The following is an 11,476-nucleotide window of genomic DNA, read 5'->3' on the forward strand; positions in this document are numbered from 1 at the left end:
GCACAACATCTACTGCTCTATGCTTGCCTTACTTCAGGATCTACTCACTACTTGTAAAGTATCTTTTTTCCCTTCTCTCTTTAAAAAAATAGTTGAAACAGCTTTTTTTTACCCTCTATTTACATTAATACTGATTAGCCACTATTGCGCTGAAGCTTCCTGATATTAGACATATCAGCAATAAAGGAAATAAATAGAGACATTATGTAGTCAGCAGTGCAATAAAAATTGTGCAAGAACTAATGTTCGGTAACCTGGAACAGGGGAACACTGATAGTAAATTTTTAAGCATCTAAAAGTCAAAAGTAATCTTTCAAGGTATATTTTGCAGTTTCTTCTTTCTCCTCTTTATCTGTGCCTAATAATGCATTGGGAGCTACAGTGGTTCTCTGTCTACAACAAAAAACACGCTACATCAAGTGTGTTACTTTTATGATGGACAGTTTCTTGTGTAGTCATCCAGTACACCAGTGCACTAGTGTGTAGCCTCCTTGCACCTTACAAAATAAGTGGTACAAAACATAGCAGTTACACAGGAAGTGAATAGAGCGACAGTTGAAATCTCTGAGTAAGTTGAATCTTGGTTGTTTCTTGTCCCTGTGTAAAAACTCAGTGTTCAGCTCTAGCTATCATTCCAAATCAAAAGCATAAAGTAGTATTCTTAGTGCAGAAAGAATATTGCTAGACTGATTTGTCTGTTCTTTCCTGTACATAATGTAAAGAGGAAGTTAAAGAATGCATTATTTTTCTGTTGTTTATTTTTGATCTTGCTGGGAACGGTCACTGTATTTTTCCTTCTCTCAGCAGTCATAAGATTATGAATATCTTGGTCTACCACAAGACTTCTCAAAGAAGTGTTTCAGTGGGGAAGAAATACCATAGCAAAAAGAGGATTTCATTCTATCTTGTTTTTCCATTTTTACAGTTGGAAGATGATGGGAAGCTATTCTATACCCTTGATGATGGTCATACCAGATTTACTGATCTCATCCAGCTAGTGGAATTCTACCAACTTAATAAAGGAGTACTGCCTTGCAAGTTAAAACACTATTGTGCACGAATTGCTCTTTAACCAAAGCATCTGTTGTTTCATCAGAGGGATAAGAAGATACTAGAATACTTTTTCCCCTAACGGCAATTTGTAGAGTAAGAAGGGAAAAAGCATTACATTGTAAAGATCCTATGTTTAAGCTGGGAAAAAAAAAAAAAAAAAAGAACTTTGCTTTGTGATTGTCACAGCAAAATTAACTTTATGGTTTAAAAAAAAAAAACATTCTTTCCTATGTAATTCTTTAGTGTTGTTTTGGACTTCTGGGTTTTTTTTAGCTGAAAACAATTTAGAAAAATAATACTGTGTAACTTCTGCAAAAATATAACTGAAGGGAAGATCTTTGTTCTTAGGTTTAAAATTAACTTTTTGTCTCTTCGAATGTTTCTCAAAATTTATATTCATCACGTAGACAAATAACATTTACTGTGGTGAGGATAACAAGCTGAACTGCACATTTTATTTGTAAATAAAATGAATAAATATTTTGCACTATATTTTTGAATGCAACTGAGGATTATCATATACAAAATGTGAAAAATCATTAAAACTACTTATAACTGATCAGTTGTATTGAGTTGTGCTGTTACTGTTGTAATATTTTAAAGAATGTTTTTTTCTAACTTAATGACTAAATCTACATCTTTATATAGAGCAAGATATTACTTGCAGGTGATATGTATAAACATGCAAAGTATGTAGTTCAGAGCATGGTTTAGTGTGTACCTACACACTAAAGTCTCTAACATGGAGAAAAAGACCTGTTAAGTACTGTGGATTGTTGCAGAGCTGGGGAGGGAATCAGCTTCCATTGCCCTTAACAAATAAAGGTAATGTTATAATATTTACAGATTTTCGGTAAATTTAAATAAATTACAATACTTACTAATAATGTAAATTCAGTGAAGTTCACTTGTTGCCAAAAACATGGTGAACGTGTACTTGCAGTCAGTTCTTAGCTTATTTTATTATTTATCACAGAAGCCAGTCAACTAGTCTTTTGAGATTACCAAACATCTCACATTCCAGCTAAAAAGTGCTGTTTATGGTAGACCGAGGCAAGTTTTGGACCATAGTATTTGAAGTAGCTTTGGTGTCTGTGTTTTGAAAGAGAGAGGATATTGCTCCATCCCTGAACAAAGACTTGAGTGGAACGGGACTTGGATTGAAGGAGGCATCGCTGTCCTGATGCTCTGCTGTCCAATACGCTTGATCTTGTTGTGAGGGTTCAGGACCTGGCTCTGGGTGTCTTTACTTTGGGTAAAGACTGGAATGGAACTTAGTGCTTGGAGATGGGACATCACACTGAATCTGGCCCCTATTTCTGTGTTTGCTTTGATTCTCTGACTGTCAGACATACCAGCTGTAGGAGTCAATGAGGAGAGAAGGTGAAGGAGGCCTGGGGAAGGAATGGATAAGATGGAGGCAAGAAGCACAGCAACACCAGTGTGCATAAGCTGACAAGGTCATGTAGGTGGAAGCATTAGATTAGTATGGTAACTGTAGCCTGTGGTGGTGTTACTGTGTGTCTGTGGAAGACAATCATAGTAACATATTACTGTGATACTTAGTTTACTGACATGATCCACACATCACTGACCTTTTCCTCCGGTATGCAAACAGACGGGTTTTTGCTCCTTTAAAAAAGCAGCTCTTCATAATGTGTACCGAAGATGCAACATACATGGTACCTAAGCTCATTGTGTTAGGAATGCCTTAAACTTTTCATAGTCTAATAAATTTAACTCTTAAACCTCGAATATAATTTCAAATAGTAATTACAAAAATATAGTTTAATTAAAAGCTCTTCTGATTTAGTTTAATAATGTAATTACTTCTGAGGCCTAGATTTCAGAGGTTGCTATAGAATAAGGAGAAATATCCTCTGCATCCCTGTTTTTTTGATCATCTTCTGACAAAATGAATTGTCTACTGCAGTCCATTTCTACTTGGACATGTGAAAGCTTTGCCATAATTTTTATTTGTATTTCTGTATTTGCTAGCATGCTTGGGAGAGAAGCTAACTGCTTGGTGAGTGAGTGCCTGTCACCTTTGGACCTACCAGAAAAGAGAAGAGAAAATGGGGATTATGTCATGTGGTAGGGAGACATCAACCATCAAGAACCTTTGCCTGCTTTTTCAGATTTTTTTCTTTTCCACAAGTGAAATAGAAAAACAAAAACAACCCAACATCAAAAACCCCCAAGTGAAATGAAGTATTGCTTAACGAGCATGGATTTTGGACACTTGAAAATCTTTAACTGGAAAATACGCAAATCTTGCTTACTTGTAAAGTAATGCCTCCTGCATTTTGAGTGCTCTCAATTAAAATCAAAACCGAAATCTTGCTGAGAATTACAAAATCTTTTTTTTTTTATGTGCATTCCTTTCTTGAACTCTCTATGGTTGGTCATGATTATGCCCTAAAAACCAAAACAGTAAAACTAATAAAATCAAGTGTTTAAGTGACTTAACAGGCTACCTCCTTGTTTAAATATTACTTAAGGAAGAAGCATGAAGGAGGAACCTTAATATGTAAAACACAAACAACCCCCCTCGAAACAAAACAAAACTCCTCGATGTTTCAGACGACTATAAAAGAAGCTAAATGGTGCAGGTGGTTGATACACGCCTTGCAAGATCCATGCTAGCAGTCAGTCTTGCATTGTCAGAAAAAGGACAAGTGATACCACCAAGGATACATCTGACCATAAAGTTCTTTGAGAGTGTAGGCATTGCTATTTAAACAAAATGTAATTGTGTCAACTGTGGATTCTAATTAGAAATACTACACTTGGGTGCCCACCTTCACAAAGAAAATGGGCTAACCAGGAGTTGTGAACAGCTCAGCGAAGAAGGTACTATAACTGGCAAGCCGGTTTATCTGTGTCCAATAGCCTGCTTCTCTACAAAATGTGGACAATTTCACAGCTACCTCATAGAGCGTTTATGGTCTGATTTTTCAAAAGATTACAACTGAAATTGGTACTGTTTGCAGAGGGCTTATTTTAATACATAAGAAACGTGATGTGTGTTTACCTTTATTTTGTGGAGGTCAGAGTCTGCCCTCTTAAACTTCTTGTTGGAAAATCAGAAGCATGACATTTAAAAAACAATTAAAAAGAAAAAACAACTTTCTTCAGGTTTAAAAGCTTACACTTCTGTGAGTGTATCTCTGCAGTGCAGTGCCAGGAAGAGAGAACCCAGCTTGCCGCGCAGACGTACCAGAAGCAGTATAACTGTGCAAGCCCAGCTTTCTATCTGGGGTAATTAGCCCTGCAGGGGTAGGCTCCGCAAGATGTGAGCTACTTCAGAGATTGCTCTGAAGCTCATCATTGTATTTGCTGGCATGCCCTTTGTGCCTTAGTTTCCAATCTTAAAATCTTCTTGGCTCAAAGGAGATTAAAAGTTAATTCACTGGTGTTTTAAAATGCGTATACATACATTATATGTACGAGAATTAAGGTGGCTTGGGCAGCATTAAATGACATATTTTAACTTCTGAGTGTTTTTTACTTAACAATCTTACGAAGTGCCTTAATGAATTTTTCGAAATGTCGCTAGTCTTCAGTTCATCGAACTAAATGTTTTGAAAGAGAACTTTAACCCATTAAATAAAACAGGATTACGTATGTAACTAACTACAAGTGGGATCTTTCAAGGATAATTGAATTTCTGTCAAATGTTGTCTGTTACATCTTGGTTTAAGAATTGTAGCGTTTTGTGCTTCCCTGGGGGTAGAATTATTCTGTAGCGTAAGTGGGTTTGGGGTGTCTCATTTTAAGACACATATGAGCTTATTATAGCTCTTGTTGTTACATGGTTTGAAAGCTACTCATCTTCATCTAAATAGAAGCCACTCAGCCGCCAATTAGTTTTAACTGTTTAAACCTATTTAATAGATGTAGCTTGCAAATCAGTCTAGCATTTGTATGTAAGAAATCTTGCACATGGTTTTGTTACCTTTATTACTTCAGCTTATAAAAATACAAAGAAACTTACAGCTTCATCAGTGTTTCTGTTTGGTTAGTAAAATTATTTTTATTACTGTTCTGATATTGTGAACTACTATTCCTTCGCACTGTGGTGCATTCTGTCTCTAATTTCAACTTTGTAGCTGAAGCTTTCACTGAAATCATCGAAGATGGGGCATACACCATTACTTGAATATACTTGCAAGCTTTCAGAGGTTAAACACTTATGGTCTATGCATAATCAATGTGTATGGTAGTGCAATTAATGTTAACTTTAATGAAATGCATGAATATTTAAAACTTAATGAATCTGGCTTTACAGCATGCTTTACAGCCTGGTTCACATACATGAGCAGTTTTGACTGTTGGCCTCTGGATGTCAGCAGTGTATCATGAAATTCCTGTAATCTGCCGATGTTTTCCTGCTTCCTTGCAGAAATATCTGTGACTTGTGGTCTCTGCACACCTCCAGATCACCCAGTGCTTTTCCCTCTTATAAATTATTCACTTACTCTGTACCAATTAGTTCTACCAGTTGCTAGGTTTGTTATCAAGTTAAGCTTCAAGACAAGAACCTGAATTCAATGAGTGATTAAAAATTTATTAGCAGAGATGATTAAATATGCAGATAGTCTGTGAAGCTTGTTCTTGAAACCATTATATTACCTTTTTAATACTAATGATTTGTATAATTAATTTTAAAAAAGCCTGAAAGTCTTTTTAAAAAAATCAGAGTAGGACATAAAAGGGAAGAGATTAAATGCAGAGGAGGCAGTGAACCTGAGTATTAAACCAGCTCATTCACATGTATAGGCAATAAAGTGATTTCCTTACAGGAATCGTTTGTGATTTTTTTTCCCCCTCCTCTGCTAAGTTGATTATTTTATTAATCTTTTAAGCAATTTGGGAAAACTCTATCCACTAGTGAGTCATATTTTCAAAACAGAACTTTATGTGATTAACGCAGATAACACAGATGATTCCCCTAAACTAAGTTAAAACCTAAATCGTATCAAGATTCTCTTCAACAACGTTTTATCACGGGCTGGATTTACGTGTATGAGTAACCCCAGGGTTTCCATGGGAAGCACTCAGGTACATTAATGCCACCAGGGAACTACCGGGCAGGGTGGCAAATGCCAGGCAAAGTTTTTGAAAGAGGGCTGTGCCCCACACTGGTTTTTTGGGCGGTGTCCTCACAGCTGTGCCCAAGGCAGCAGTCAGGCAGATTTGGGGATGGGGGCAGGTGGGGCTGTCTGGTGTGAGCTGGAGTGGCCTGGTGTTGTTGAATCTGCAGGCCTGGCTCTGGAAGACATGGGGCTGTCCTCCCCTCCCATGGGAAAAGAAAATAAATGACTTTTTGCCTGTTAAGGGAGTAGCTGGAGCAGAGAGGCAGCCCTTGGGCCTGGCTGTTTGCTTTCCACTTCCCCAAGAGCAGCGAACCCTCCTGGCAGCGCTGGAGCAGCCTGGACAGCGAGGACGGCAGCGCCAGCTGTGGTGCTGAGGGAGCCCGTGCAGCTGGCGCAGCTTTTGGCATCTGCTGGTATGTGGGCACATGTATCACGTTAGATGCTTTGTAACGCCTCTGTGAGAGAGTATGGGAGGTGACAAGACCTGGCTTTGTACTGGGAGCTGGAACAGGCTGGGGGTGAGCTGTGTGCTGGTGCCCAGTGGGGCAGGTAGGTAGGTGGTAGGCAGCAGCCCTCTGCAGCAGGGAGAGCCGAAGCTCGCTTTCCCTCCAGCTCTACATCTGGCTGCCAAAGACCGTGGCCAATGGCCCCAGGCCCCCCATGGGAATGAGCTGCTGTGGTCAGGGCTTGAAGGAAGATGAAGGTCTGCCCCAGTGTCTCCTGGAGTCCCTGTGCAAACTGGAGTGGGAGCTCCTTGCCTCCCGGGAAGGGAGGAGGCTTGAGGTAGGGAGGGGAAAGCCTAAGGGGAGGTTGCTATGTACTGGTTTTGTTACCATTTTTGTTTATAAATGAAAATACCTTTATTTTCAAATGCTAAGCCCTGTGTAGTATTCTTTAGGCTTCATTTATGTGAAGTGTAATGCGTGTTTCTAGCCCTGGCTGAGGTGGAGCACAGCCTTTTCTAGAGTGAGACCCAGGGAAGGTGTTTGTATTGCTATCACCATGGAACTTGCATGGCTAGGATCTTACTGTGGGGGATAAGTCTAAGTGAAAATGGGTGCTCTTTATCCTAAATAGCAGGTGTGCCTCTTTGATCGTGTAAAATTAGAATGTGACTTAGGAACTTCCTTAGCAGAACACAGTCCTGGAAGCATTTCTCTAGTTCCCTGGGAGGTATATTGTACATCTGAGTCAACCTTCCTTTCTTGTTTTCTTCTTGCTCTGAGCTAAGCTGAAACACCACTTCTCACAAATGTTTTCCAGCTTCCCCTTCTAACATGTCAGCTACCTACTTGGAGAAGGAGCAGAGGGAAGAGCATTAACTAGGGTAGGCAAGTTGGTAGAAAAAAATTGAGAGGACATTGAATGGGGTGCTTGCTTTCTTCGTGACTGAACAAAAGAATGAGTCCTTAATCTTGCATTCCTGAATGTGGGGTAGGCTGATACGATCCTGGTTGGGAGCACAAATTTAGATTAGTTTTTAATGTCAGTGAAAACTTTTCTACTGTGGAGAAAAATCCTTAAACTGAGCAAAAGGAGTATATAATTTCAAGTCTTTTTACAATGCAAGACGATTCAGGTGGAAGAAAAAAATGTGTGAAGTTTTCACAGGCGGGGGCAGGTTGTATATTTTTAGTTTGTTGTATTTTTTTAAACCAAAAAACCTTATTCTGTTAAATTGTGCGGAACTCTGCAATTACCAAATTTACAGCCTATGCTAAATGTTTAAGTTCTGGGAAACAACTCATGGAAAAAATCTTTTCTGATGATGGATGCGAGGTCAGATATTCAAACTAAAATACTTTCTCCCCTGTTACATGGTATAGGGCTGTGGTGCTCAGACCATATGCATAGTTAGTTATTTTTAAGCATTTAAAGAGAATGTAAATGAGGTGATATGTGTAGGAGGGTGGAAGGGTAAGGAAGGAATTTTAAAAGAGATACTGACACTTCAAACAACAATAGATATGCTACTGGATTAATTTTTCCTAATCTCTACATATCACATCTGAAGGGGCTTGCTTCTGTACTGACCAATTAATGAAGTCCTCATTTCTGAAATGATACGTGTACTTGTTTGTGTGCTGTACATAATGCTATGGATTTCAGAATGCTTCACATAGTGCGTGTAAGTGTTGGCAGGTTCAGAGTCAAAGACATCAAAACTTGGAGGGCTTGTGGAAATTCACAAAGTGTAATAAGTTGATATTTCAATTGGTGCTGAAGTGGAAATTGTAGCTGATACTATATTTAATGATGGGCAGTGGTCACTGAGTTCACTGTGACTGTACAATATCCATCTCAATTTTTGAGGTAAATGAAGAACAACATATGAAGTTGAACTAAAAATTAAGAATGTTTTTCCTATGTAGTATTATACGATGATCATGTTATTTGTGCTATTCTATATCACGTGTTTAAGAAAAAACACAGAGAATACCTAACCAAAAAAAAAAAACCAACCCCAAAGCCTTCTTTAAAAAAAAAAAAAAAAAAAAAAAAAAAAAAAAAAAAAAAAAAAAAAAAAAAAAAAAAAAAAATTTGCAATAGGAATCTATATTTGAAGTGGCTTTGGCTTTGTGAAAGTGTAAGATGTATGATACTTCTGAAGAAATCATTCCTTACTCCTCAGCACTGTGGAGTTAGGAACTAAAAAGCATTACGGGAATGATTTGTTTCTATTTCTTTGCTAGAAATAAAACTAACACACTAATTCAAAGAGTGTTAGCACTACAGGTGGCCCTTAAAAGGGCCTCTGCATAGCAAAGTGGCACAGCTGAATTGTATTACCCCTTTGCCCATGATAATGGGGGTTTGCAAAAAATTAATTCTAGGTTGTTCTGTGATGAAGTGAAATGCTCCTTTGCCTGCAAGAATTTGTGTTCCACTTCTGCTCCTACTTCCACTTGATATAAGGCCATATCACTCAGCATATATTTAGAAACAGGGAAAAATGAATATGCTTTTGCCGTCATGTTCATCCAGGGAGCTGCAAGGACGTTAACTGTTGACATTCTTCTAGGCTTTCAACTTTTCTTTCCCTCTGTATATAATTCTTTCTTTCTAGTTATTTATCTTCCCAGAATTAATTCTACAGAAAAGAGGAAAATACCCTCTTCCCTATATGAAGAGAATTTGTTGGTTTGAGAGCTCCAGTTAAAAGCTAGAAAACGATGGCAGTTTAGCCAAGTAGGCTGTGGCAGTTTCAACCCTGAAAATCACTAAAAAGTGGAAGAATGAATGAGAAGATGAAATGGAAGAAGTTGAAGAACAACAACCACTTCAGCTACTTGGGGCGGAGGGCAGCAGTCTTAATCTGTTTATCATAATGCATGATAATTGTGTTTATGAGGCCAGCTTGCAGGCATGTGTATGAATTTGAAAATTGTCACCTGTGGAGTGTCACAGAGCAATTCCGAGCTAGTGAAGCACCAGTTTCTCTAGCTGAGTAGCTCTGAACTCATCACTCAGCAGCCTGATAATGCAGGGGCAGTTTTGTTCTGATGGGTGTGAGCATTTGTTTTCTGAATATGCTGCTGTTTCTGTTAGGCAGAGAAACTGGAGACAGGTGGGGAGATGGTGAGACAGAGAAGTGACATAGATGCATGTTATGCGCTGCAATTATGAGGCTTGACCCAAGATGGAGAGACAAGGAAGAAGTCTTATTTCTCTTTAGTAATGTGGCATGATTTGCTGATGGCATATAGTTGTAATTAAAATGCAGTTGTCTTGTGACTTTTTTCTGGCTTAGGTTTGTTATGCTGAAGATACGGAACTATAATTGTTAAGGCTTAGCTATAACCGTTGTTACTTGGAAGTTTCATTGGAAGCTGACCAACTTTGAAGTGTTGAAGTACTTGAATGCACAGTAAAGTTTTAAAGTAAACTTTGCTGTGATCTCTCTGCTAAAGAGTAGTGTAGATATTTTAAAAAAAAAAAAGTAGAAAGGTGGAAACCACATATGTAAGCATGTTAACTTTTTATTAAAAGAAATCATTCCAGGAGACCTCATTAAACCAGGACGATATTCTAAAAGTGAATATACATGTTGACAGCTACACCCGTAAATTTGAAAACTGCAAACATGTTCAGCATAAAAGCCATTTTTGAAAAAAGCTGTTGCTCTGCCCTTGTACTAATTTAAGAATTGTTCTTTCATTCTGATTTTTATAGTTGCTTTTCACGTATATAACTGGGACAGTTTAAAAAGTACTTTGAAGAATCTTTCATGATGTCACAAACTGCATAATGCAGATGATTATTTTTAAAAATGCGCACATCGCATAGTGACTCACTGTCAAATAAGACAAAGAAACATAATGACCTGTCCGTAGACTGTACCTCTACAGAGTACTCTTGCAAAGAACCTCTGTTTCGTGGGAGTAGTGTTGTGAGTTTAAATCTCTTGGCTCCAGTGCTAGTCTTGGTGAAGAGGTCCTCTTGTTCCAGTCATACTGTATCTGGACGCATATTAAACTCTTCCCAATGAGTGCAAGAAGATCTCAGACAATCTCTTTCAGTACTTTTCTGTCAAAGCACGTGCATTTTTAACTTGGTTTCAGTAAAGTAGGGACTTAATATTAATCCAGTTTGAAGGAGTGTGATTTGTACTGAAGGACTTGAGTGTTCTGCCTGTGGACGCAGACTGAGGAACAAGAAGCAACCAATTGTGACCTCATGTTTGTTTTCTGTTTGGTGTGGGAGGAAGGAGGAGGAATGATTTGCTTCGTCTACTCTGTGTGGGTGGAGATAAGATGGTATTCAAAGCTAGAAAAAATTTGAATGAGAAATCCCATCACAAAAGAGCATGGGAAGATGGGAAAAGTCAGGTGACTGAGAAGAGCCGAGCAAGGGACAAGACCTTGGGTTGGAATGGTTATTGTGCAGTAAGAAGCATACAGTATGTTTTTTATTTGTTTGGGTGATTGGTTATTTTGGAGGGTGGTGTTACTCCTTTTTTGTTATATTCATATCAAAAAGGTATGTTTATACAATCTGATTATTTGTATTTTGTCATATTTAGCAAATAGGTTCTAGGCTTACTTGGGAAGGGATTGCATTTCATGCTTGAATGTGTATGTTACCTTAGATCTTCTGAGAAATGACCAGTGTTGTGTTGTGTTACATCCTACTTAATTTTTTTCATAGATAATAGATTTCTCTGACTTCTTGTCTGAGTGGTGATGTAATAAGGAACAGGAAAGACAAAGAACTGTTCCCAAACACCATTTGATGGCACTTGAGATAAATCAGTACATTGCCAATAGAAAAAGTAGTAATGCTAAAGATTTTGATATGTTGACCGTACTCCATCATAGTATAGT

General features: G+C 38.1%; 1 protein-coding gene across 1 annotated transcript in view; it reads left to right on the forward strand.

Annotated features, from left to right (window-relative positions):
• Window positions 1–1,263, forward strand: part of GRB14 (growth factor receptor-bound protein 14) — a gene marked incomplete at its 5' end in the record, with an annotated part of 12,886 nt that extends 11,623 nt beyond the window's left edge. Inside the window, one exon of the mRNA XM_010146241.1 lies at window positions 926–1,263. Within this exon, the coding sequence (XP_010144543.1) occupies window positions 926–1,072 (147 nt within the window). The remainder of the gene's footprint in view (window positions 1–925) is intronic.
• Between the last annotated feature and the right edge of the window lie 10,213 nt (window positions 1,264–11,476).

The sequence above is a fragment of the Buceros rhinoceros genome, unplaced genomic scaffold (assembly GCF_000710305.1).
Source record: "Buceros rhinoceros silvestris isolate BGI_N320 unplaced genomic scaffold, ASM71030v1 scaffold39330, whole genome shotgun sequence".
NCBI classification, from domain to species: domain Eukaryota; kingdom Metazoa; phylum Chordata; class Aves; order Bucerotiformes; family Bucerotidae; genus Buceros; species Buceros rhinoceros.